The 27,747-nt window shown below is 46.8% G+C and overlaps 2 protein-coding genes across 2 annotated transcripts; one reads left to right on the top strand and one right to left on the bottom strand.

Moving 5' to 3' along the window:
- Positions 1-1,264: 1,264 nt before the first annotated feature.
- Positions 1,265-12,233, bottom strand: CD3G (CD3g molecule). Its single transcript, XM_036423097.2, has 6 exons — positions 11,987-12,233; positions 4,814-4,837; positions 4,218-4,439; positions 3,247-3,378; positions 1,947-1,990; positions 1,265-1,572 (listed from the first exon to the last, which is right to left on the bottom strand). Exons 1-6 carry the CDS (start codon positions 12,039-12,041, stop codon positions 1,507-1,509), a joined length of 543 nt encoding a protein of 180 aa, XP_036278990.1. The 5' UTR covers positions 12,042-12,233; the 3' UTR covers positions 1,265-1,506.
- A 2,614-nt stretch (positions 12,234-14,847) lies between these two features.
- CD3D (CD3d molecule) lies at positions 14,848-17,924 on the top strand. The gene is made up of 5 exons (XM_036423098.2): positions 14,848-14,902; positions 16,382-16,597; positions 17,021-17,152; positions 17,414-17,457; positions 17,629-17,924. Exons 1-5 carry the CDS (start codon positions 14,848-14,850, stop codon positions 17,692-17,694), a joined length of 513 nt encoding a protein of 170 aa, XP_036278991.1. The 3' UTR covers positions 17,695-17,924.
- The last annotated feature ends 9,823 nt before the right edge of the window (positions 17,925-27,747 follow it).

Below are 27,747 nucleotides of genomic sequence, written 5' to 3'. Positions count from 1 at the left end.
AGATAGACTTTAGGTGGTTCTGAAGTGATGGTTGTTCTGTAATTTTGCTATAATTATGATGTGGTTATTATTTTGATGTGAATCAGTAATTTTAAAGTCTTACCCAAACCTTTGAACTCTGTTGTATTTGATGTGATGGAGATTTCAGTTAGTTCCAATCTCTTGCTCATACAATGAATGTGCAATGACTAATGTTGTAAAAATGTCATTTAAAAAATAATTGTATTGCCGAAACCGGTTTGGCTCAGTGGATAGAGCGTCTGCCTGCGGACTGAAGAGTCCCAGCTTCGATTCCGGTTGTGGGCACATCACCAGTAGGGGGTGTGCAAGAGGCAACTGGTCGATGTTTCTCTCTCATTGATGTTTCTAACTCTCTATCCCTCTCTCTTCCTCTCTGTAAAAAATCAATAAAATATAAAAAATAATTGTATTGAGGTATAATTTGCTATAAAATGCACTCATTTTAAGTGACCTCACCTGTTCTTAGCAATTTTTATCAAATTTATCCACTTAAGAATATAATTAAAATAATTATAGCCCTACCTGGTTTGGCTCAGTGGATAGAGTGTTGACCTGGGGACTCAAGGGTCCCGGGTTTGATTCCAGTTGAGGGCACATGCCCAGGTTTCGGTCTTGATCCCCAGTGTGGGGCATGCAGGAGGCAACCGATCAATGATCCTCTCTCATCATTGATGTTTCTATCTCCAAAATCCATAATATATATATATATATATATATATATATATATATATATATATTTTTTTTTTTTTAAATTACAGTTGGTTCAGAAAACCGAATAATGCTTGGGCCCTGTTTTCCTGATTGAAACTTCTGATTGATTCATCTATTGGTTGATTGAAAAGCTAATATAGATCAGTGGTTCTTAACTAAGTGATTTTGCACCTAAGGGGACACTTGCAATATCTGGAGATTATTTTGGTTGTCAAAATGGGGATACTGCTGACCTCTGGTGACTAGAGGCAGGGGAAGCTGCTAAAAACCCCACAAAGCACAGGACAGTACCCTCACCACAAATAATTACCTAGACCAAATGTTGTTTTTAAAAATCTTATGGTTGAAAGTATTACGTATGTCCCCTTCTTTCCCCCACCTACTCCCTTCATTCCCCTCACACCTCCACCCCCAACCCCACCCCAGGCCCTCACCAGCCCACTGTCTGCGTCCATGTGTTATGCATTTATGTATACAAATAGAACAAAATGTTAATAGTGTGGATGCTGAGAAACATTTATTTAGAAATAAGATTAATATTCAGCATTCCTCTTTGAAAGGATGTAAAGATATACACAGCTTTCATATGTTTTAGGTCAAGAACATTAGCACTAGCCCCTGTGTCTTTAGAAATGGCCCCCACAATCAGCCCGCACCCACCCCTGGTCTTCATAGCTCTTGGGGAAGGAGACAGACGTGGCACAGAGGGGCGGGCAGGGAATGCGAAGGCATTGCCTTGGAAACGATGTAGGACACAGCTCCTTGGAGTCCTGCTCAGTTTCTCCTCAGCTGGTTTCCTTGCAGGTGGCTGTACTGGTCATCTTCCCGATCCTTGAGGGGCTAAAAGGACAGCATAGTCATAAGCACAACCCCCCCAGCCTCATGAATTAGTAAGATGCATATGTATTGAGTGCTTTTTACATGCAAGGCTTTGACGTAGGTGCTTTGTGGTCCTGGGGCAGAAAGAGGACGAGCAGATGGAGGCTTTCCCTCTCGGTGTGTTCTTTGATTTTGCTCACTAGATCCTGACCTCAGCCCCTCTCAACCCTTCTCCTATTTCATCCTTTCCACCCAGAGGGGTAACTATGCCACCATCTGGCATGTCCTAAGCAGTTTCTTATCTATCTAGCATCTTCCAAATAATTGGAAGATTATTTGCCCCACCCTCATTTCAAACTGTTAGACCACCACTAATTGTAGCAATGTTCCCTTACCTGGTAGAGCTGGTCATTGGACAACAGGGTCTGCTTGTCTGAAGCTGCACAAAAGATAAACCACACACACACACACACACACACACACACACACAGACACACGGTAGAGAGGATGATAAATTGGGTTTAGTCACATAATGGAATACTAAATAACAGTAAGAATTAGTGAAATACACCTACGTACAAGAACATGAGTGGATGCCTGGTTGGTGTGGCTCAGAGGTTGAGCATCAACCTATGAACCAGAAAGTCATGGTTCGATTCTTAGGGCACTTGCCCAGGTTGTGGGCTCCATCCCCAGTGGAGGGTGTGCAGGAGGCAGCCAATCAATGATTCTCTCTCATCATTGATGTTTCTGTCTCTCTCTCCCTCTCGCTTCTTCTCTGAAGTCAATAAAAACATCTATACTAATAGAAGGGCACTATGCTAATTAGGGCGGATGTCTTCTGGACTCCATGCAGACAAAGCCACGGCACAGTGGCTGTGCGGCCCAGGCTCAGGCTCCGGAGCCGCTGTGGCTGGCAGTGAGCTGTTTGCTTGTGATGGGGGCGGCGCCTTCCCCTGATCAGCCCGGTGCCTCCCACGGAGGACCTCCCCTGAGGGCTCCCGGACTGGGAGAGGGGGCAGGCCTGGCCGAGGGAGCCCCCAGTGCATGAATTTTCATGCATCAGGCCTCTAGTGTGTGTGTGTGTGTGTGTGTGTGTGTGTGTGTGTGTATATATATATATATATATATATATATATATATATATATATATATGAATGTGAGTGGGTAGCACAAGCACATTATTGGGCGAAAGAAGTCACACATTAGGTACTTACTGTATGAGTCCATTTACATAAGGCACAAAAACAGACAAAATGAATCAATGTTGTAAGTCTGTATAGTGCTCACTTTGGGGGATAAGGAGAGTCTGGAAGTGACCACAAGGGGGACTTCTAAGATGCTGGTAATATTCTTTCTTAAACTGGATGCTGGATTCATGTGTGTGCTTACTTTATTAAATCTTATTGAGCTGTTTGCTTGTGATTCTGTATGTAGGTTTTACTTCATGCACTTTTCTGTATGTAGGTTTTACGTCAGTAAAGAGTTTTTAAAAACCACAGAGGATGAATGGGGAGTTGGGTCTTGAAGCAGGTAAATATGCCGTGAAAGCACTAGGCATCCCTCCTCCTGGCCACAGAGGGAGCCTCTCCAGCAGGTACCAACCAATGCAGGCTCTTCTCTGGGGCTATTTTGGTTGGAAGGAAGCTGAGGGCCCCAGGTGGTCTCATATCTCATCTAAGAACATTCTTTTACCTCTTGATTGGCGAACTCCATCCTGTCCAGCAATGAAGTACACCCCAACAGCGAGGAAGAAAACGCTGAAGATCTCGGCGAAGACAAAGCCAGACACAGTGGATGCATTCAGCTCAATGCAGTTCTGACACACTGTGAGGAAAGGAGAGATGAGTCTACTTCAGGGTGTGAGAGTTGTTTTTCTGGATCTTTTGTTCCTGTCTATCAACAATAATGCCTTTGTCTGGCTAGGGCAACAGACTGCTCCCTCTGTGGGTTGTATGGCAAGGGAATGGCCTGGGAAGATCCTTGGACTAAGAATGCAATGCTTCTTGATGTTCCTCTCTCTTCCCAAAGTCCCAGAGAAGCCCAGGTAGTCTTATGGCCAGGAATTATGTGAAACTGAAGAAAGACCAGATACCCTTCTCTGTGCTCAGTTGCCTTTTACATCTTACTGCTGCTCACCTTGTCATCTCGTGTCTCCCTTACTCACCCTAACTTAGTTTATATAAATTGCTACCTGCTCTAATCCAGGAGGCCACACAAAGGTAAACCAGTCTTTGGGAACTGGATATGTTTTACCAAGAAACTGGTGGAGCCCTAGCTGGTTTGGCTCAGTGGATAGAGAGTTGGCCTGCAGACTAAAGCGTACCAGGTTCAATTCTGGTCAAGGGCACATGCCTGGGTTGTGGGCTCGGTCCCCAGTAGGGGGCATGCAGGAGGCAGCTGATCAATCATTTTTTCTCATTGATGTTTCTGTCTCTCTTCCTCTCTAAAATCAATAAAAATATATTTTAAAAAAAGAAGCTGGGGGAACTGTCTTGTTATTTTCAATGAGAGGCAAGCTGAGATGAAGAGAACTAGGATTTTCACATCCATTTTATCACTGTTTAGCATCTATTTTTCACTCATTCCATATAGGAAATCACCAATAGTAAGTACAGCTTAATTTCACAACAAGCAAACCAAAGGGGTGTGTGTGTGTCACATACTTCTATAATACACTTGGAGTGGTTTTGATTTGTTCACTGATCCTTGACACAAATATGTCCCTTGTGGGTCCTTCAAACTACTTCCCAGGCTCCATGTTTTTTCGTTTGTAGTAGTTATTTCCTTCCCATCTTTAAACCACTTGATATCTTTGCCTTCCAAGTTACAAGTCAGAAGTACTGAACCATCTTCTTGATTGTCATCCACTGTTACCAAATGGTTTCCTGGAAAGAGAAAAGCCGTGGTCTGTTAAAGATCTTGCCTCTGACATTCTTTCCGCCCAGGCCACAAAAGAAGACCACGTTACCGCAGTCTTCTCAAACACCCATTTGTCCAGGAAGCACACGGGGATCTAGCTAGAACTTCAGTTCTAAGTGAGGAGTTCTGGGGAGGACTGAGACTCTTCAGCTCTCCCAGATGATGTCTATATGTTGGGTAACATTTTACCTACCTCCTCCAAGAATGACTAGCCATTTGATTGACAATGGAGAAGTTTGTTACTTATCACTCATTATCTCATCCAGAACTACTGTTTTAGGAAGGCATATTTCCATGAATTTCCTCAGAGTTTCAGCAGAGAAAGAAGCCATTCCCCTACCTTTTTGTGACTGGACAATTGTACCTGTAGGGATAGAAGAAAGACACAGGGTCAGTTGGGAATTCAGATGCCCTGTAGTATCTTTTAGGTGGTCATTTGAGGCCAAAATGAAGAGATGCTAATCCACAGGAGTAAGGTATCTATATATATGTCCCTGGATTGTTAACCCGAGCCACCAAATTGAATCCAGGGTGTTGTGCAATGAAGAATTTATCAGGTTGCTGTCATGAATTCCTGGGAGGAAGTTTCTAAACCCTTGAATTTAAGGAGTGCTTTTGTTATTCTTGGTGTGCCCTTGGATAATAGGCGAGTTTACCAGTATAATGAATGAGATGATTCAGGAAAGGGTTGGTCAAGACCAACATGTGATTAGAGAATTGAGACTTTGAGCTCTAGGAGGGGAGGGGCCACTGAAGATTGAGTTTAGTCCCTGGCCAATTTTTCAATTAGTCATGCCTATGTAATGAAACCCAAAAAAACTCAGTGGAGCTTCCTGGTTGGTGAACACATCAACATGCCAGGAAGGGGATTTCACAGGAGAAGCACGGAGGCTCTGTGTTCAAGAACTTCCCAGGGCCCACCCTACACATGTCTTCTCATATAGCTGGTCCTGATTTCATTTTAAAGAATAAAACTGTAGTTGTAAGTATAGTGTTTTCCTGAGTTCTATGAGTTGTCATAGCAAATTGGTAGACCTGAGGGGGTGGTGGGAACCCAGTTTGCCAGAAGTGTGAATGTCCTAGAGATCCCTGAACTTGTGCTTGGCATTTAAAGTGAGGGCAGTTTTTCCCTAGCCAGCTTGGCTCAATGGATAGAATGTTGGCCTGCAGACCAAACGGTCCCAGGTTTGATCCAGTTAAGGGCACGTATGTTGGTTACAGGCTTCTGCCCAGCCCAGGCCCAGGGCCCATGCAGGAAGCAATCAATTGATGTGTTTCTCTCACATCAGTGTTTCTGTTTTTCCCTCTCTTTTCCACTCTGTCAAAAAATCAATGGAAAAATATCATTGAATGGGAATTAACAACAACAAAACAAACTAACAACAACAACAACAACAAAGTGAGGGCAGTCTTGTTGGTGTCTGTGCTCTTAACTCCTGGGCTTGATACTCACTAAATGACCATCAGAATTGTATTGCAGCACAGGGAAGGGTGTGGTCTGCACAGCTGGAACGCTGTCCCTTTAGCAGCTGAGCTCCTGGCAAGGAGTGAGTGTGCACCAGCTAAAGCTTTTCTCAGCTGAGTGACTGCTAAAACCTTCAGTTTTGATGACTTATTTCTTGTAGAAACCCTGGGTGTCCTATGGGGGTTAGATATTCAAGATCTGTCTCAAAACCTAGAGTAGTAGAGTTGTAATGGTAGAACCACTACAGAGAACTAGCACTGGTGTTCAATCCAATTGGATTTAATCCAGACATTTACTGGGCACTATTATGTTCCTGCCATGATTGAGCAATGAGGAAGAAAAGGGTGGGGATATGAAGAACTTGTTGCCGTTTCCAAAGAGTTTACAATGAAGTGGAAAAAAATAAGCACATATGTAATTAATGTAATAAAGCATAAATGGTCATTTAGTATTTATAAGAATACACATGAAAGGGGATAAATCTATTGATTTTGCCCAAGGGTGAGTGACAGGAAAGCTTAACAGAGAAGGATTCATTCGTCAGAGAAAGGCATTCTGGAAAGAAAGAATAGCTAAGCAAAGATACAGACTTGGAAAAGGTCAAGAGCTATGGCTAGACGGAAATAATGGGCATGTATAAAAGTATGATGGCCTGGATGCCATGGCTCAGTTCATAGGAGTGTCAACCTAGGAACCAAGAGGTCACAGTTTGATTTCCGGTCAGGGCACATGCCCAGGTTGTGGGCTCCATCCCCAGTAGGAGATGTGTAGGAGGCAACCAATCAATGATTCTTTCTCATCATTGATGTTTCTAGCCCTCTCTTCCTTTCCCTTCCTCTCTGAAATCAATAAAGATATAATTAAAAAAGAAGAAGTAAAAGAAAGGACAAAGTATGATGGAAGTATAATAGTTGAAAGGAGTCAACTGTTGTAGGATGTTCCACAAGATTGAACTCTTTGTGACTAGTACCCAGCACAGTGCCTGGACCATAACAAGAGCTTTATGCTTGTTGAATAGATGCATAGACGAATACATGAGAACAAATTTAAAAATCAAGACAAACAGTTAAGCAGATTTCTCACCAGTTCTTCTCCCCAATCACTTGCTCACTATGGGAGGGACAAAAGGTCCCTTATTTTAACTCAGGTTCCAAAGGAAAGAGGGTCTAAAAGACTGCTAGCATCTTTTAATTTTGTTTATCTGAATCCTGCCTCCTTTTGGGACATGAGAGCTCATGTAGTCAAGTTTCCTGGGTTGAGTGCTGAGAGAATGAGCCCCACGGGAGCAAGAATTGTCTGAGTTCACACAGCTTCTGTTGCTCAGCCTGATGCTCTTTCTGCCTCACATGGACTCTACGCATTGCCCGTCCACCTGTGTCATTCTTCTCAACTCCCTTCAGAAATGATGATAAACTCTCACTGTCCCCTTCATGACCTGCTCAGTCACCACCCAGCTCAGCATCAGCAGGTGGCATTGCCTCCCTCTTAGTTTGTTGAGAACATAAATGCTGTCATGGCTCTTTCTCCTGCAGCTTTCTTCTATAAGCTTACCTGTGGCTGAAGCCATCTGCACTTCCTCCCTTCTAGTCTAGAGGGTGAGGTTGCCTTTTTCTCTGTGCCATTGACCCACTCTTGACTCCATCCTTTCAACATCAACTCCAGGACCTCTATTCACTATCTTCTCCTTCAGCCTAGAAATGTGCTCAAATTTTTTTTCACACTCAAACAATTTATTCTTAGACTCTGTTTCCCCCCTATTTACCACTCAAACTATCCTTCCTTTTCTTCCAAACTTCTTTAAAGAATAGTCTATGCTTTCTTATCTTTATTATTTGTCCTTCCCCTTCAATTCATTTCCATTTGGCTTCTACTCACACTACCCCAAAGAAATGGTTCTAAATTATCCATGACCTTTACCAAACATTCAAGGAAGAACTAAAACCTATACACCTTAGACTATTCCAAAAAAATTCAAGAGGAGGGAACACTTCCAAGCTCCTTCCAGCATCACCCTATTACCAAAACCTGATAAAGACAACACAATGAAAGAGAATTACAGGCCAATATCCCTCATGAACATAGATGCCAAAATCCTCAACAAAATTCTAGCAAATTTGATCCAGTAGTACATCAGAAAGATGTACATCATGACCAAGTAGGATTTATCTCAGGAATGCAAGGATGGTACAATATCTGCAAATCAATAAACATGATACATCACATAAACAAATTGAGAGATAAAAATCACATAGTCATATCAATTGATGCAGAAAAAGCATTTGACAAAATCCAACACCCTTTCTTGATAAAAACTCTCAACAAAGTAGGAATAGAAGGATCATATCTCAACATAATAAAAGCTATATATGATAAACCCACAGCAAACATCATACTCAATGGGAAAAAATTAAAATCATTTCCCCTAAGAACAGGAACAAGAAAGGGATGCCCACTTTCACCACTCCTGTTTGACATAGTACTGGAAGTATTAGCCATTGTGATCAGACAAGAAGTAGAAATAAAAGGCATCCAAATTGGAAAAGAAGAAGTAAAGCTGTCCTTATTTGCAGATGACATGATGTTGTACATAAAAAACCTGAAAGACTCCATAGAAAAACTAACAGACTTAATAAATGAATTAGGCAATGTAGCAGGATACAGAATTAACGCCAAGAAATCTATGGCATTTCTATACTTCAATAGTGAACTTACAGAAAGAGAGACTGAAAAAGCAATCCCATTTACCACAGCACCCAAAAAATTAAGATACTTAGGAATAAACTTAACTAAGGAGTTAAAAGACCTATAGACAGAAAACTACAGGACACTGAAAAAAAGAGATAGAGGAAGGCATAAACAGATGGAAGAACATACCATGTTCATGGATTGGTGGAATCAACATCATTAAAATGTCCATACTACCCAAAGCAATCTATAGATTCAATGCACTCCCCATTAAAATACCAACGGCATATTTCACAGACCTAGAAAGAACTCTCCAAAAACTCATCTGAAATTAAAAAAAAAGACCCTGTATAGCCACAGCAATCCTGAGAAAGAAGAATAAAGTAGGAGGGATCTCAATACTAGATTTCAAGCTGTATTACAAAGCCACTGTAATTCTCAAAACAGCCTGGTACTGGCACAAGAACAGACATATAGACCAATGGAATAGAATAGAGAATCCAGATATTGACCCAAAACACTATGCATTAATATTTTACAAAGGAGGCATGAACATACAATGGAGCCAAGACAGTCTCTTCAATAAATGGTGTTGGGAAAATTGGACAGATACGTGCAAAAAAATGAAACTAGATCACCAACTTACGCCATACAAAAAAATAAACGCAAAATGGATACAAGACTTAAATATAAGATAGGAAACCATAAAAATACTAGAGGAATTCACAGGCAGCAAAATCTCAGACATATGCCGAAAGAACTTCACTGATACTGCTCCTACGGCAATGGAAGCTAAAGAGAAAATAAATAAATGAAACTACATCAAAATAAAAAGCCTTTTTCACAGCAAAAGAAACCATCAACAAAACAACAAGAAACCCCACTGTATGGGAGAACATATATGCAAATGTTATCACTGATAAAGGTTTAATATCCAACATCTACAGACAACTTATACAATTTAATAAAAGGAAGATAAATGATCCAATAAAAAAAAATGGACAACGGACCTAAATAGAATCTTTTCAAAAGAAGACAGAAGGAAGGCCAAGAGACACATGAAAACATGCTTAAAGTCACTAATTATCTGAGAGATGCAAATCAAAATGACAATGCAGTACCATTTCATACCTGTCAGAATGGCTATTATCAACAAATCAACAAATGACAAGTGTTGGCGAGGATGTGGAGAAAAGGGAACCCTCGTGCACTGCTGGTGGGAATGCAGACTGGTGCAACCACTGTGGAGAACAGTATGAATTTTCTTCAAAAAACTAAAAATGAAACTCCCATTTTACCCAGTAATCCACTCCTAGGAATATATCCCAAGAAGCTAGAAACACCAATCAGAAAGGATATATGCACCCCTATGTTCATAGCAGCACAATTTACAATAGCTAAAATTTGGAAACAGCCTAGGTGCCATCAGCAGATGACTGGATCAGAAAACTATGGTACATCTACATAATGGAATACTATGCTGCCATAAAAAAGAAGGAATTCTTACCATTTAGAGCAACCTGGATGGAACTGGAGAACATCATGCTAAGTGAAATAAACCAGTCAATGAAAGAAAAATACCACATGATCTCACTCATTTATGGATATTAAAGAACATTATAAACTGATGAACAAAAAGATAGATATAGAGCCAAAACCGGTGTGGCTCAGTGGATAGAGCGTCGGTCTGCGGACTGAAAGGTCCCGGGTTCGATTCCGGTCAAGGGCATGTACATTGGTTGTGGGCACATCTCCGGTAGGGGGTGTGCAGGAGGCAGCTGGTCGATGTTTCTCTCTCATCGGCGTTTCTAGCTCTCTATCTCCCTCCTAGTCTCTTCCTCTCTATAAAAAATCAATAAAATATATTTAAAAAAAAAGATAGATATAGAGACAGTAAAGCATCAAACAGATTGTCAAATTACAGTGGGAAGGTTAGGGAGATAAGAGATCAACTGAAGGATTTGCATATAAGCATAACCAATGGACGCAAAACATTGGGGTGTGAGGGCATGTATAGGAGTGGGGTTGGGGGGTAAGATATGTACACATATAATATCTTAATTAAAAAATGAAAAAAATTATTTATGACCTTTATGTTGCCAAATCCCACAAACTTAAACTCATAAATATATTCTTATATTAGTGGATCACTCTTTAAAATTTCGTACTGTCAGTAGAAACTTTGGAAACTTTCTACTTCTTCAGTTTCCATAGTATTGGAATCATCTGATTATTCCAGCTGATTCCAATGATCAAAGGATCATTCCCTTATCTCTTTCCAGAGATATTTTTTCTCTAACTACCCCTTACAGGTTGGTATCCTCACAGTTCTATCCTCAGCCCCCTCGTCCTCACATCTAACACAGCACTTGTGTGATTCCAACAACTTTCACAGGTTAGCTTCCCCACTGTGTGAACCATCTGCAGTCCAGAATGCAGGCATGGCCCAGTCCATCCACTTCCCATTGGATATACAACTAATACTCATAGAGGCATCAATCTGTACCTAACATTCAATCTGGAAACACTGAAACTTATTCATATAGCTAGTTTATGAGTTCTTTAGGCAGAATAAATTTTATTTATTTATTTAATTTTTTTTTTACAGAGAAGAAGGAGAGAGAGAGAGAGAGAGAGAGAGAGAGAGAGAGAGAGAGAGAGAGAGAGAGAGGGAGAAGAAGAAGAAGAAGAAGAAGAAGAAGAAGAAGAAGAAGAAGAAGGAGAAGAGGAGGAGGAGGAGGAAGACGAGGAGGAGGAGGAGGAGAAGATTGATCAGTTGCCTCTGGCATGCAACCCAACCTGGGATTAAATCCCACAGCCTAGGTTTGTGCCTTGACTAGGAATTGAACCCACCACCTTTTGGCGTATGGGATGGTGTTCTAAGCAACTGAACCATACCGGCCAGGGCAGGGCAGAAGGTTTTATTTACATTTATATCTTCCTAGTCTCTTACGTAATAGGACCTCACCCATACTGGTTGACCAGTTGGTGGACTGACCAACTGAGTGAGTGCTTTACAGGTTTAACCCCAGCGCTAGTTTAAAAACACATGCATTTTCTTCTCAGGTTCCTGGCCTGTGCCCTTTGGGGCTACATTCAAACCTAAGATGGTGACATCCGGGTTTTCTCTCTAGACTGCTAAGTTCTCTGATGATCCCTCAGGAGATGGAGACCCCATCTCTCTCATGGGCCACTGCTTCCCTCTGACAAAGAATAGTAACAGGCTTTATTTTTACGCTGCTTTCTCTGAATTCCAAGGTGATAGCTGAGGTAGGCTCAAGGTTGTGGATCCCAATATTCTTGTCCCATGCTGGTGGCCTTGAGTCTCTCTCCAGGATGCTAGGCCCCCTAAGCCGCCCTTACCTTGAAGAAGAGAGATTGCCAGGATGAGGCCGGCCAGACGCTTCCCCTGCTCCATGTCGGTCTCTGTCCTTCTCCCACAGAAACACTGAGCAACCGCTAGCAGACAGCCAGCCTGCGCAGAACTCGCCTGGCTCCACCCAGTACCCTTCAGGCTGGGGTCCCTGTGAGAAGGCAGGAACTCAGAGCCTCCGCCCTCAGCTTCAAGTGTGGCCAGCTGGGGCTCAGCAGGCTGCAGGTGCAGATGTCCTTGCTCTCCGTTAGGGAGAGAAGGGTGGGAGGTGGCGTGGCAGGGGAGAGAGCTGGATTCCCATCGCAGAGAACAGCCTTGGGTGCTGGGCAGTCCACAGCGTGGGCCCCTGTCTCCACGGGGGAGATAAACATCGCTGACACTCCTCGTTGCTGGTATCATAGCCAGCTGTCGCTTATTGCTAGAACTAACAAAGGTGGGAACTCTTGGGTGCTCAGGGCTGGAGATTTGACAAGAGCCACTTCCCTCCGGGTCCTCATTCGGGAATTTTTTACTGTCCTTTTGAGAGGAGATCATCAAAGGGGTATCTGCTTGGAAGGAATCGACAGACAATTCCAACAAGACAGGCCACGCATTGCCAAGGCCCAGGGACTGAGTGAAGCTCCCGAGATCTCAGGCCCTATCTCTGACAGAGTCAAACACTTAATATAGTCAGTGGATCGACCAACACTAAAGCAAGTACAAAGATTAAAAGGCAAAAGCGGAAGGTCAGCCCTGGTTGCTGTGGCTCAGTGGATAGAGCGTCCGCTTGCAGACTGAAGGGTCCCGGGTTCGATTCTGGTCAAGGGCACATGCCCAGGTTGTGGGATTGATCCCTCCATAGGGGGCATGCAGAAGGCAGCCAATCAATGATTCTCTCTCATCATTGATGTTTCTATCTCTCTCCCTTCCTCTCTGAAATCAATAAAAATATATTAAAAAGTGGGAATAATTACAACAGTAAATTAAAGGATACACACAAGCACACAAAGAAAAACTAGTAACAACATAAATATGGAGGGGGTGAGTAAAAATGGTGATTTTAGAAAGTGTTTGAACTTAAGTGACCATCCACTTAACATGGACTGCTGTAAGCATGGCTTGGTATATACCAAACACATGGAAACCATAAACTGAAAAATCTACAAGAGATACACAGGAAATAAGAGGTACGAATCCAGATACAATACTACAGGAAGTCAACAACATGCAAGAGGCCCGGGGTGGGCTGGAAAAGGTCAATGGGGGAAAACGGGGACATATATAATACTTTAACGATAAAGATAAAAAAAAAAAATACAAGAGAAGGGAGAAGAGAATAGGAAGGAACAGAGAACTACAAAAGCAGTCTGAAAACAGCAAGTAAGATGGCAGTCACTGCTTACCACGGAAAGAATGAAATCTTACTATTTACAATGTGGGTGGACCTCAGGGTACTGCCCTGGGTGCAGTGAGTCAGACCGAGGAGGACCAGGGCCCCATGGGTTCACTTATATGTGGACTCTCAAAAGCAGAATACACAGACCTGGCCAGTGAGCCACAGTTGGTTGGAGCATTGTCCTTGCTGAAGGATTCCTGGTCAGGACACATACCTAGGCTGTGGGTTTGATCCCTGGTCGGGGTGCATATGGGAGGCAACTGATGATGTATCTCTCTCATATCAACGTTTTCCTTTCTCTCTCTTCCTTCCTCTCTAAAATAAATAAAAAATAGAATAAACAAACAAAAAACAAACAAACTCATAGATACAGAAACAAACTGATGATTGTCAGATGGGAGAGGGGTTGGGAGGTTGGACGAGATAGGTACAGGGAGTAAGAAGTACAAATTGAGCCCGACCCGCATGGCTCAGTTGTTGAGTGTTGACTTATGAACCAGGCGTTCATGGTTCAAGTCTTGGTCTGGGCACAGGCCCGGTTTGAGGGCTTGATCCCCAGTGTGGGGTGTGCAGGCGGCAGCCGATCAATAATTCTATCTCATCATCTATTTCTCTCTCCTTCTCCCTTACTCTCTGAAACTAATAAAAATATATTTTTAAAGAAGCATAAGTTGGTAGTTATAGTCACAGGGATGTAAAGTACAGCATAAGGAAGATAATCAATACTATTGCAATAACTGTGTGGTAACTGCACCAGGTAGGGCCACTCGGTGAGTTGCACACACACCCATCCACTCTCTGTGCACCTGCAGCGGGCACAGCGTTGAATGCCACTTGAAACTAAAAATGAGAAAGAAACAGGAGCCAAACCAAGCCTTGTCGTGGTACGGAAAATTCCACGGCTGGCCCGGCCCAGCGGGAGGCAGGGGTGGAGCTGGGGTTCGAGGCTCTGGCGGCCCCGAAGCCCACCCTCCGCTGGTACGAACACGCGGTTGCTGTCCAGCTGCTCAGAGAAGCCGTGGCAGGGTCCCGGGAAGCCCGGGCGCGGGGACTCCGTGGCGGGAGGGGGCAGCTTTGGGGGTGCACACATGTAGCTGGCTGCTCACAGGAACTCTCAGGTTCTTGTTTTCCTTCAGTGACCAGGAAAGGACCGCCCTCAGGCTCCTTCTACCTCCCGGAAACCAGGCAGCCTTCCCCCCTTCTCTGCTCCCCTTCACTCCACCCCTGCTTCCTGCCCAGAGACAGCACTCGCACCTGTTTCCTTCCCACCCACCGGAAGCGGGCACCCCACAACCCTATCCTCAGGCAGAGGGCAGAGAAACAGGCCTTCTGGTGCCACCTCCCCTCTGTCCGTCTGCGAGTCAGCTGGGAGGCCGCTCTCCGCCGGCAGCCTGTGACCTGTGACCTGTGACCTGTGACCTGTGACCTGCTCCTGCTCCAGCTCCTGCTCCAGCTCCTGCGTGGGTCCTGTGGAAGATGGGGCGCGGCAGGTTGCTGGCCGGCCTGGCGCTGGCCGCCCTGCTCTCCCGCGGTAAGGCTTCTCCAGCGGCAGCACCGGGGGAGGGGGCCCGGAGGGGAGGGGGCCCGGAGGGCCGCTGCCCCTGGAGCGAGGCCCCGTGCAGGTCCTGGGCGCCGGCTGTCCCTGGGCAGGGCTGTCCGGAGGGGGTGTGGGGTGGAGCGCCCGGTCTGGGAAATGGGCGTGTGGCTTTGACCGGCCCCATGAAGGGTTCACCTTGGCCTTGAGTGCTTCTCCGAAGGCCCCAGGCCAGAGCCCTGTAGGAAGTGGGGGGAGTGTGCCTGAGCCAGGGCTGGCGATGGCAGCTCTGCTCCCCAGGGCAGACGGCCTCCGGCGTCCAGGCCTCTGACCAGCCCACGGGGCAACGCTTGGAGAGAAGCGCTCGCTGTAGGCTGAGCAGAAGGGCGGGCAGATTTGGGGAGAGAGCGACCAGCTCATCTCTGTTGGCCTGGCTCCTGTCCCAGGAGCCCCTCAGTCCCAGGGGACCCGGGATGGATGGTGACCCAAGGAGGGAGGTGCTCAGTGGAAACGTCCCCACCAGGACAGGCGTGTGGGATATGAGAAGCCTCGTGCCCCTCTCCCCCTGAGCACACACCTGTGTTCTGGGCCTGCTTTGGAGGCTCTGGGCTTTTCTAGACGGAGCTCTTGTATCAGGCTGGTAACGGAGTGCTCCCTCAGGGGGAAGGTGGTGCTACGCTCCCTGGGATTGGGGGACAGACCGCGAGCTGCTCTCGCCTCGCCACGCAGTGGGTCTGGAAGGTGCTTGCCTGCCCCCGCCCTCCTCCCCTTCAGCACAGCTAAAACGCTCCATGGGTTCGCCCTGGGTTCCTGCTGGGCCAAGGGCGGGTAATTCATCCCTGCTTCTCTCACCCCCACCATCTCTCTCTGCTGTTGGGGTGAGGAAAGGGGGAGCGGACGGGGGTGTTGCAGGTGGGCTGGGAAGCAGAGGTGGAGGTTTTCCGAGAGGGAAAGGCAGCCGTCTCCAAGCAACGTGCCTCTGCCTGCTCAGGCCTCTGGGTGCGGTCTCGGCTCTGCTCCCTCCTGCTTCCCTTATCTTTCTTCGGATTGATTGCTGCTGTGGAGAGAATTGCCAGTGCTCCCTCTTCCCTAGCTGTCACCACCCTGTCTGTCTGTGGGTGATTCATATGAGTTCTTCAGTGCATCTCCCGCTCCCCCTTCCCTCTGAGGTGTCAGTCTGCTCCCCTCCACTTCCATCAGTGGTCTGGGTTCATTTCCAGGAAGGCCCTTAGGAGCCCGCCTCATGGCTCCTCCTGTGCTCTTTGTCCACCGGGGCCTCCCCGCGGCCTGGCCCACATGCCGTGTCCTTCCTGGCCCGGAGGCTCACGGGCAGCCTCCTGAAGCCTTTATCTGTGACTTCTCTTGGCAAGAAGCCATGGGCTGGACTGGAACTGGTCTTTCCTGAGCCTGAGCCTCGGCAGGACGAGGGGTCTGGGCAGAGTGAGGCGGTGGCTCCAATCACAGTGTCCCCCTCAGTGAGCCCCTTCCTGCAATTCGTGGAGGAACTGGAGGACAAAGTGTTTCTGAATTGCACCGGCAACATCAAGTGGCAGGAGGGCACGAGGGGGAGCCCGCTCCCGGACAACCAGACTCTGGACTTGGGAAAACGCGTCCTGGACCCTCGGGCGGTGTACCAGTGCAGCGGGGCGCAGGAAAACGGCGCCCCACACACCCTGCAAGTATATTATCGAAGTGCGTGCCTCCTGGGCCTTTGGGTTGGCATGGAGGGAGCCTCTGGATGGGAGACTTCCTGGCTGTGGCCTGTGGTGGGCCAATCTGTTTTCTAAACAAACTGGGGGTCCTCTTATGATGGCCTGAGCCAGACTCTGGGCCCTCAGAGCCGAGGAAGAGAGAGCAGGAGGAGCCGGTGACCCCAGCACAGGGCTCCGTTGGGAGAGCGTTTGGCCTTCGCCTTGTTTAATTTCCTGTGAAGCCCAGACTGCTGTGGGCCCTCCTCGGGGACGCGCTGGGAGGAAGAGTAGAGGGGGTACAGCAAGGCCACCAGCAGGCCTTTCCCCGAGGGCTTGGCTGGAGAGCCTGGGGCTGCCCCAGGAGGCAGAGGTGGCTTCCCCGTCTTGGAAGGCACAACATCCCCCGCCCCCCCGCCCCCCGCAGTGTGCCAGAACTGCGTGGAGCTGGACCCCGCCACCCTGGCCGGCATCATTGCCACCGACGTCCTCGCCACCCTGCTCCTCGCTCTGGGAGTCTACTGCTTTGTTGGACACGAGACTGGAAGGCTCTCCAGGGGTGAGTGGAGGGACAGAGAGGGTGTGTATGGTGGGTGTGCACCTGCTAAGCACTGGGGCTGAGTGGGTTGTGACTCCCTGGGAGTCCCTCTCCTAAGGACTGTTACAGCTGGGTATTGAAGGACGGGGGTGCCCACGTTGCTCACACAGACTTCCGAGGCGGGGACCGCCTGCAGCTCCAAGGGAGTGTCCCAGGGTTGCACCCTGCGCCGCCCCCCGCCCCCCCTCGGCCCTTTCTAATACGCTTTCCTGGCCCTTCCAGCTGCTGACACTCAAGCTCTACTGAGGAACGACCAGCTCTACCAGGTGAGCCCTGGTGAGAGGGATGGGGTGGGGGTGGGGGGTGGGGCGATGCAGAAGCTGACACTAGGGTTAGTGCGTGTATGAAGGGTCCTGGCAGGGAGTTCACTGGGGGTGGGGTCTGGAGAGGCCAGGCACCAGCTCTCAGCACTGACTGGGGCCCCTCTCCTCTCCCAGCCCCTCAGAGACCGGAACAACGCTCAGTACAGCCACCTGGGAGAAAGCTGGCCTCGGAGCAGGTGAACGGAGACGCATGGAGCACCAGCTGCCGACCGTCCCTCCTCCTCCCGGCCCGCCAATAAAGATGTCTTCCTCACGTGGCGGCTCCTGCGCTTCTCAGAGCCCCGGGCCCAGGCCCAGGAGCCGCCCGACTTGGCAGGGTCCTTGCCCTCCCTGCCCGCGTGTCCTCCCTTCACCGCTCCCCTGCCTCTGGCCCCATGGACCCGGTGGTGGCGATCTCTCATCACAACTTGGCTCGCCGCCGGGGGCTCCTGGGGGCAGGTCCGCCCGCCCCCGCCCTGCTCCCCGGCTGCCTGCGGCCTCCAGGCAGCCCCAGCGCAGCACTTCCTGAGCTTGGGCTCCTCACCACAGGGAGGCGGCCGCTGGTTGGGGCCCAGCCACACACAAGTTTCCATGACATCACGAGCGCAGATGGCAGAGACATCAAAGGCCCTGGGACTCACCTCATGTGTGTGGGAACGTCCCTGCTGAGGGACTGAGCTCTGCGAAGCCACTGGCGTGAGAGGTCTCAGCTCAGGCCGTTCAGTACCTCTTACCCTCCTCCCCCAAACCTGCCCGGCCTCCCTGCATGCACGCCGTCAATAAAACACACCGTCCCTCTCCGCTCAGCTGCAAACCTGGAGCTTGAGACTGGGTGGGCGTTTAGGATGTTTTCTTTTTTGTTGTGGTTGTCGATCCTCACCTGAGGATATTTTCCCATTGATATTTAGAGGGAGTGAAAGAGAGGGGGAGAGACACATCAATTGGTTGCCTCCTGCACGTGTACTGATCAGGGCCAGGGATCTAGTCTACAACCTAGGTACATGCCTTTGACCGGAACTGAACCCAGGACTCTTCAGTCCACAGGTCGATGAGCCATCCACTGAGCCAAACCAGCCAGGGCTAGGATGTTTTTAATAGAGTGGCCTGTGGACCGAAGGGTTTGATTCCTGTCAAGGGCACATGCCTGTGTTGTGGGCTTGAACTGCAGGAGGCAGCTGATCAATGAGTCTCTCTCATCATTGATGTTTCTATCTCTCTCTCCCTCTCCCTTCCTCTCTGAAATCAATTATATATATGTTATATCCTCTTCAGCTGGTGGGTAATGGTGATTCTGAAACCTTGGGAGCCTAAGGGACTTATTGCAGATATAGACACGTGGGCCCAGCCAGTGTGGCTCAGGGGTTGAATGTCGACTTGTGAACCAGGAGGTCGTGGTTTGATTTCCCGTCGGCATGTTTGGTCCCCAGTAGGGAGTGCGCAGGAAGCAGCCAATAGAAGATGCTCTCTCACCATCGGTGTTTCTCTCTCTCCCTCTCCCTTTCCCTCTGAAATCAGTAAAAACATTAAAAAAAAAAAAAAATAATATAGACCCGGGAACCCCCTGCCAGGCATGCAGTCTGCAGGTGATTCTGAAACAGCCCCAATTCGAAGAGCCTCCGGTGCAGAGGAGGAACTGAGCCCACTCACCCCTTGTGTTCTTTGTGCCTGTCCTGCCGGCACAGTGGCACTCCCATCCTGCTCTCCGAGTGAGATAACTGGACAGACTTCAGGACAGTCAGTGAGCGTGGGCGTCCCATAGACCAGGACTCCCCCAAAGAATGGACTGGCACCCACACAGCCAGACCTGAAGAGGCTCACTGTCCTGGCTCTCCGAGCTCTGGCCTCAGGCTCCGTGGAGGAGCCACCAGCTCTGTCAGGGGAGCCCCGACGAGAGAGATGGGGGTGGGAGGAGGGGTGTTCTGCCCACTGTCTTTTCAAGACACACACAGACCAGCGCGAACGTCCCTTTCACAGCACAGGCTACATCCATGGGTTTGTTCTGCCTGTGCATCCTCCTCACCCTAGATCCGCCTTCGCCTCGGCTGCCCCTCCGCGGCTCCATGGCCCAGTGCTGTGTCTGCGCACGCCCTTTCCCTCATTCCTCACACACGGTCATGTGTGTCTCTCACAGGCTCCACCCTGGCTGCACCTGGGATCTCCTAGGAGCTTTAAAGGGTATGGTGTCCCGGTGATTCCACCCGATATTCTAATTATTTTCAAATACGTTGTTATTGCCCTAGCCGGTGTGGCCCAGTGGAGAGTGTCAGCCTGCAGACTGAAGGGTCCCCAGGTTGATTCCGGTCAAGGGCACATGCCAGGGTTGCTGGCTTGATCATTGATGTTTCTGTATATCTCTCCCCCTCTCTCTTCTCTGAAATCAATAAAAATATATTTAAAATTTTATTTTTATTGATTTCAGAGAGAGAGGGAGAGAGAGAAGGAGAAGAAAAAGTAGGAGGAAGAAGAGGAGAAGGAGGAGGAGGAGGGGGGGAGGAGGAGGAGGGAGGGAGAGAGATTCTTATTTCATTGGTCTGGGCATTCGGCCTTAAGGTGATTGTGGTGCGCAGCCAGGGTGAGAGCCCTGCCCTCCGCCTGAGCACTTCTGGAACCTTGCGTCCCGTTTGGCCCTCGCGTGTGTGCCTCAAAGAAGCAGATTTACTGAGGCAGGCGGGCTGAGTGTATTTAACTGTGAGATTTGGTAAGTTTTGGCACACACACTGTGAGACGTGGCTGCAGGCAAGATAATGCAATCTCCGCCGGCAGCCTCCCGGTGCTCCCTGCGGCGTCCCAGCCCCCCTCTGCTCGCCCCCGGCCTTGCTGACCTGCTGGTGGCCATTGCAGGCTGGCGTGCCTCCCAGGCTGACATAGATGACACACTGTGTGACAGTGCCCTTTCGGTCTGGCTTCTCACACTCGGAGTAAGGACCTGAGATCACGCTTCTTGTCGCCTCCCTCCGCCGCCGCCGCGCTCCCTCCGCCGCCGCCGTGCTCACGGCTCAGCGGCGTTCGCCTGTGCGGACATGCCTGTCCCACGGTTGCTAGTCTTTTGGGTTGTTTCCTGGTTTGGGCTATTACACACAAAGCTGCTGTGAACATTTACATACATGTCATTGTGTGGACCTGTGCTTTTGTTTCTATTGGAAAAATACCCAGAAGGGTTACACTTTAAAAAAATATATTTCTACTGATTTCAGAGAGGAAGGGGGAGGGAGATATAAACATTAAAGATGAGAGAGAATCATCGACCAGCTGCTTCCTGCAATGCCCCACACTGGGGATCCAGCCCACAACCCGGGCATGTGCCGTGACTGGGAGTCGAACCATGACTTCCTGCTTTGTAGGTTGAGGCTCAACCATTGAGCCACATTGGCCAGACTGGGATAAATTTTTAAAGAAAGTAGTATGACTATTCTAGTTACTTTGCACTCCCATACAAATTGGCTTCTCATATTCTGATTACAAAGTGCCTGATGGGATTTTGATTATGATTGCATTGATTTTTTTGGAGTATTTTTTTTTATTAATTAGTTTAAGAACTTTAGCTCATAAGCAAATTTTCACATGATCCAGAACACAGCACTCAAATACCAGGAGAGACAAAGATCTTTGCCATACTTTGTAGATCCATAATTACTACTAGGCCCACCATCCCTTATATGAAACTTTTTGGCCAAATAAGTTTCAGAATTCAAAATTTAAATGTTTTTTAAAATTTAAAAAAACCTCCCTAGACATGTTGGGACAGGATAAGAAAACCATTCCATTGCCTGGAAAAATGGAATTTGCATCGTTCACCCTCAAAAGACTGCTCCATCTTTCCTCTTACCAGTCAGAGCTGCCTAAGGTCAGCAAACCAGCCTCTGGGCTCTCCTCCCTCCCCCTGCCCCTTCTGTGTTAGTCAATCTTTTGTTCTCCACCACTAACTCTCCTTTCCCTGGTAAGTCCCCTCCAGTTTGTTAACTTTGCCCCCTGCCCTGATGCCACATGCCTTCTGAATTGCATTGGATTTATAAATAATTTGGGAAGAACTGACATCTCAATGATATTGAGTCTTCCAATCCACAAACATGTCTTCTGTCAGATTTATCCTTAAAGGGTTTTATGTGTTTTGCTGTTATTGTTTATGGTATTGTAAACATTTAAATGCCCAGTTGTTTATTGGTGTACATAGAAATACAGTTGCTTTTGGTATATTGTCCTTGTACACTGAATACTTCTTCAAGCCAATTACTAATTTCAGCAGCTTTTTGTAGACCCCACTAGATATTCCATAGATATTCTATAGACTGCTGGGAATGAAGGCAGTTTAGCTTTTCCATGTCCAGCGTGGATGTGATTCGTTTCAGCTTCGTGCCCTGGCTCAGCCGCCCGTACACTGTTGCACGGGAATGGAGAGGGGGCATTTTTATTTTTGATCTTACAGGGAAAGCGATGTCTTCATCGCTAAGTAGGAGGTTGGCTGTAGGTTTTTCTTAGACACCCTTTGACAAGTTGAGAACATTCCCTTCTCTTTCTAGTTTGTTGAGAATTTTTAGTGAAAATGGTTGTATTGTCAAGTGCTTCTTCGGCATCCATTGAGATGTTTATATGATTTTACTTTACTGAAAAAGTAAAACCATATAAATTATAGATTACATCGGTGGCATGATCTGTTAAACCAACCCTGCATTTCCTTAGGTAAACCGTACTTGATCACTGTGGTATTTCTTTTGTATTTTTTTTTTTATAAGTTTTAATTGTTCATATTATTACAAATGTTCCTCCCCCCCCCCCCCCACCATTGCTCTCCTCCACCAGGTTCCCACCCCACCCTCTGCCCTTTCCCCTCTCCCCATTGTCCTCATCCATAGGTGCACAGTTTATGTTCAGTCTCTTCCCACGCCCCCCTCTCCCCTTTTCCCCAAGAATCGTCAGTTCATTCCCCTTCCATACCTCTGATTCTATTATATTCAATAGTTAATATTGTTCATCAGATTTTTTAAATTTCCTTGGTTTTTAGATTCACTTGTTGATAGTTACGTATTTGTTGTTCATAATTTTTATCTTTGTTTACTTTCTCTTCTAAAAGAACCCCCTTCAGCAATTCATATAATTCTGGTTTGGCGGTGATGAACTCCTTTAGCTTTTTTTTATTAGTGAAACTCTTTATCTGACCTTCGATTCTGAGTGATAGCTTTGCTGGGTAGATTATTTTTGGCTGTAGGTTCTTGCTATTCATCACCTTGAATATTTCTTGCCATTCCCTTCTGGCCTGCATGGTTTCTGTTGAGAAGTCAGCTGACAATCGTATAGGTGCTCCTTTATAGGTAACTACCTTCTTTGCTCTTGCTTCTTTTAATATTCTCTCTTTGTCTTTTGCTCTTGGAATTTTAATAATGATGTGTCTTGGTGTGGTCCTCTTTGGATTCCTTTTGTTTGGAGTTCTGTGCGCTTCCTGGACTTGTAAGTCTAATTCTTTCACCAGGTGGGGGAAGTTTTCTGTCACTATTTCTTTCAGTATGTTTTCGATATCTTGCTCTCTCATCTTCTGGGACCCCCATAATTCTGATGTTGGTTCGCTTGAAGTTGTCCCAGAGGTTTCTTACATTATCTTCAATTTTCTGGATTCTCTTGCCTTCTAGCTTCTGTGGAGGAGTGTCTTCTGGCTCTTTATGTTCCAAATCTTTGACTTGATTCTTGTGATCTTCCCTTCTGTTTTTAGGACTCTGTAAAATATTTTTTATTTCAGACAATGTATTCTTTATTTCTTATTGATCCCTTATCATTTCTCGATGACTCCTTATTAATTCTAGTTGATCTCTTTTCATATCCTCATAGGCCTTATCCATCTTTTCTAGGAAATTCTTGAAAAACCTTATAAGCGTAGATTTGAACTCTATATCCAGACACTTTTTGTCCTCCATTTCTTTCGTTTGTGATCTATTTTGTTGTCGCATTTCGCAGTTACAGATGGGAAGGGGTTTCAGGGTGGAGCCTGCAGCTTTGGCTTCTGTCAGCCCCGCCCTATGCGGGTCCATCAGTGCTCGCTGCTGGCACCTCTGAGAGAAAGGTGCCCTCGATTTTCGCCTGCTGCTAAACAGTCTATGCTCTCTCACAATGAGCCCGGTATTGGGGTTCAGTTCAGTTGGAAGTGGAGTTGGAGGTGGCGTTCAGAGCAGTCTGGAGCCCCAGTCTCCTTCCCGTCAGGGCAATCCCGCGGCACAGCCGAATGTCCCTTCTCTGTGCGCAGTGTGCGCACCACCGGGACCTCCTTTCGCCACTTCCCCGGGGTTCCGCCTTACAGCCCGGCTCCCTATGGCTGAGCCTGAGTCCCCGGGGTCTGGCCTGGGGTTCAGAGCAGTCGGGGGCCCAGCACAGTCGGAGTTTTATCTCCTTTTTGCTAGGGAACGCCCGCCAGGCACTCGGCCTCCCTCCTCTCCGGCTCCGTCCTCTCCGCGCGCCGCGTCTTCGTACCTTGGCTTTTCCAGCTCCTCCGCACCTCCTTCTGGTTTTCTTGCTTCTCACTGTAGAATTTCCAGTCAGTCAACCTTCCTGTAGTTCTGGGCAATGTCCATTTTATATTTTAGTTGTATTTTATTGAAATTGTTGTGTGCGGCTGCGGCTAGGTGTTCACCGGGCGCAGCCATCTTGGATCTCTGTGGTATTTCTTGTGATATATTATTAGATTAAATTTACCAAAATTTTGTGGAAAAAAACCCTTGCATTTAAAAAAAATATATATATATCCTAAGAGAGAGAGAGAGAGAGAGAGAGAGAGAGAGAGAGAGAGAGAGAGAGAGAGATTTATTTTAAGGAGTTAGCTCATGCAAGTGTGAAGGCTGACAAGTCCAAAATGTGCAGGTGGTCGGGCAGGCGGGCAGGCTGGAGACAGGGAAGAGCTGAGTGGCATCTTGGGCCTAAAGACAGCCTAAACAGAGAGAGTTCCCTTTTCCTCAGAGGACCTCAGGCTGTTGTTTTTTTACGGCCTTCAACTGATTGGATGAGGCTCACTCACATTGTGGAGAGTAGCCTGCTTTCGTCAAAGTCTACTGATTTGAATGTCAATCTCAGCTAAAAAATACTTCCACAATGATATCCAAATATGCATGACCAAATACCGAGGTAGCATGGCTCAGCTTGACATTTAAAATGCACCGTTACAAGATGAATTTGGTCTCCATAGAATGAGTTGGAAGTATTTCCTCTTCCATTTTCTGCAGGAGTATGTGTAGAACTGGCATTATTTCTTTCTTAAATTCTGGGTAGATTTCACCAATGAAATCATCTTGGTCTGGAGTTTTCTTTGTGGGAAGGTTTTTAAATATAAATTAAATTTATTTAGTAGCTAAAGGGCTCTTTGGGCCCTGCCAGAGTGGCTCAGTGGTTGAACGTGGACCTATGAACCAGGAGGTCATGGTTAGATTCCTGGTCAGGGCTCAAGCCCCAGTAGGAGACGTGCAGGAGGCAGCAGATCAATGATTCTCTCATCATTAGTAGATCAATGATTCTCTCATCATTGATGTTTCTCTCTCTCTCTCTCTCTCTCTCTCTCTCTCTCTCCCTCTTCCTCTCTGAAATCAATAAAAATATATTAAAAAAATAAACTGAATAAAGGGCTCTTCGGGTTACCTATTTTATCTTTAGTGAGCGGAGTGTCTTCTTTCTCCTCACAGTCTATCCACCCTTCCCTCTAAGGCCCAGAGCCCGTCTCTCACGCACGTTGCTTCCCCGCCACCTCAGCTCTTTCAGGCCCTCCCTGGAACACAGGGCACACGGTCTGGGGTACTCAGGGCGCTCAATCACATTGTGCCCCGTGGCTGCTGAACTTCCTGCATGTGTGGGCACGGTTATGTGACTGCGAGCTCCTTGAAGATGGGAACCATTTGTCCCCTGGAGCCTCAGCACAGTGCTGGTCTGCCTGTGGTTGAAAAAGGCTCTTGTCCTAGCTGGTTTGGCTCAGTGGGTGGAGCATTTGCCTGCAGAATGAAGGGTCCCGGGTTTGATTCTAGTCAAGGGCACATGCACTGGTTCCGGGCTCCATCCTCAGTAGGGGACCTGCAGGAGAAAGCCAGTCAATGATTCTCTCATCATTAATGTTTCTTTCTCTCTCTTCTTCTCCCTTCCTCTCTGAAATCAATAAAAACATAATAAAAAAAGAAAAAAGAAAAAAGAAAAGCACTTGCGGAGGGAAAACCTACATGACTGCACAGCTCCTAAGTCGGGAAGCCGGAGAGCATTCTCGACAAGCACCCTGGGAACGGCTCAGAGTGGTGGAGTCAGATGCCTGCTCCTCCTTCTGGCTCTCTCCTCACCAACATACACCCTCACGCTTACCTCTCAGCCCGTGTCTGCATCTGTAAGACAAGGACAACATGCACCCGTCTGGTTGTCATGAGGATTAGATGGGACAAATTGAGTAAAGTGCTAAGACAATGTCTAGAGCATAGCAGGTGCTCACTAACGGGAACTGTCACTGCTCTTATCACGCTGAGCCACACGGCACTTTGATTGGGCACCATCAGATACGCCCAGGACGAGACAGCCACCCGGACCAGCCTACTGACCAGCTAGTGAAGGTCACCCTCAGGGACTCCTTGTGAGCATAAGTGTTGAGAGTTTAGAGGGATTATGAATAGACGCAGACAAAAGCACTTGACAAAACCTCACACCCACTTTTGATGAAAACTCTCAGCAAAGTGGGAATAAAGGGAGCATATCTCTCAACACGATAAAGGCCATGGATGACAAACCTATAGCGGACATCATACTCAATGGGCAAAAACAAACCACTTCCCCTAAGATCAGGAGCAAGACTGGGATGTCCGCTTTCACCACTCTCAGTCAACATAGCACTGGAAGTCCCAGCCACAGCGATCAGACAAGAAGAAATAAAGGCATCCAAATTGGGAAGGAGGAAGTAAAACTCTCATTATTTGAAGATGACAGGATATTGTATAGGTATATATCAAACCCTAAAGACAGGATATTGTATAGGTATATATCAAACCCTAAAGACTCCACCAAAAAACTACTAGATTTAATCATGAGTTTGGCAAAGTAGCAAGAGAGTTTGGAGGGAAAGAAGCAGCATTTCAACAGGGCCCGGCACACAGAAGCTGCAGCCACAAGCCGGCTGAGTGTGCACCACTGTTCACAGAGAAACATGCAAACCTGGAGAGAATTCTATGAGTTTATTTGAGCCAAACTGTTGACAATTGGTGGGAAGTAGTATCTCAATGGATTGGTACAGTGCTCCAGAGAATGGTGGGTTTTCCTCTTTTTTTAATTTTTAATTTCTTTATTGATTATGTTATCACATAATTGTCCTCATCCCCCCATTCCATTCCCAAACCCCTCCCCACATATGCCCATCCCTTGTTGTCTGATCACTGGTTAGGCTTATATGCATGCATATAAGTTCTTTGGTTGATCTCTCCCCCTTTAATCCACCCTCCCTACATTCCCTCTGAGGTTTGACAGTCTGATCAATGCTTCCCTGCCTCCGGGTCTGTTTTTATTCATCAGTTTATGTTGTTTATTATTTCCCCTAGATGCATGAGATCATGTGACACAAGAAATACACTTATAAGTACCGAAAATGAGACAAACCATAATTGCTGAAAGGCAAATGAATCAGTCTGTAGTGAGTTTCTTTCTGGGCCATCACTTCTTTTGAGTCCCAATTTCAATGTCAAGCAATTCCTTATGTGTACACATCAGCAATATTTTAATTCTGGATGGTGGACAAACGGTAGTGATGCAGGTCTGACGGTCTCTGGTTTGGTCCTGGGCAACCTTCAGCGAAGCACAGCTGCTGTCTGCTAGTATGGCAAGTGTCTTCCATCTCTGAACTGTTTCTCTTCTGTCTTCATGGCTGGATCAGTCCTGTCAGTTCCTCTCTGTTGCAGGAATGCACATGGTCTTGGAATTGTTTTCTGAAAATATACAAACATATTCTCAACCAAAAGTTAATAAAGGAATCTTTTCTATAAACTTGACTTGAGATCCTTTTTCATTTTTTGCCCAAATGCTTTTCCTCTGGCTTGTTTTGACACTATGTGTGTTTTTCATGGGTGTCTTGCTGTTAGCATTACAAATGAAAGTTAATTTTCTAAATTAAAAATTTTATAGATGTAATTTACTTACAGGATATTTTTCCTTACATGATATTCTACTATCCTCACCTTTTTTTAAATTTATTTATTTTTATTATTATTTTTTTAAATCAATCTTTATTGTTCATATTATTACAAAGGTTCCTCATTTCTTCCCCCT

The sequence above is a fragment of the Pipistrellus kuhlii genome, unplaced genomic scaffold (assembly GCF_014108245.1).
Source record: "Pipistrellus kuhlii isolate mPipKuh1 unplaced genomic scaffold, mPipKuh1.p scaffold_m20_p_77, whole genome shotgun sequence".
Classification (NCBI taxonomy): domain Eukaryota; kingdom Metazoa; phylum Chordata; class Mammalia; order Chiroptera; family Vespertilionidae; genus Pipistrellus; species Pipistrellus kuhlii.
The sequence above is the reverse complement of the archived record's forward strand: the minus strand, read 5'-3'. Positions and strand labels throughout refer to the sequence as shown.

Bases quoted from the DNA above. Each gene is read 5' to 3' on its own strand.
- CD3D (XM_036423098.2), top strand. From the start codon at position 14,848: ATGGGGCGCGGCAGGTTGCTGGCCGGCCTGGCGCTGGCCGCCCTGCTC. The intron at 17,153-17,413 runs GTGAGTGGAGGG...TGGCCCTTCCAG, and splicing joins GACTGGAAGGCTCTCCAGGG to CTGCTGACACTCAAGCTCTA. The intron at 17,458-17,628 runs GTGAGCCCTGGT...CTCCTCTCCCAG, and splicing joins GGAACGACCAGCTCTACCAG to CCCCTCAGAGACCGGAACAA.
- CD3G (XM_036423097.2), bottom strand. From the start codon at position 12,041: ATGGAGCAGGGGAAGCGTCTGGCCGGCCTCATCCTGGCAATCTCTCTT. The intron at 3,379-4,217 runs GTATGTGACACA...CTTTCCTCACAG, and splicing joins ACTCCAAGTGTATTATAGAA to TGTGTCAGAACTGCATTGAG. The intron at 1,573-1,946 runs GTAAGGGAACAT...CTGTCCTTTTAG, and splicing joins CCAATGACCAGCTCTACCAG to CCCCTCAAGGATCGGGAAGA.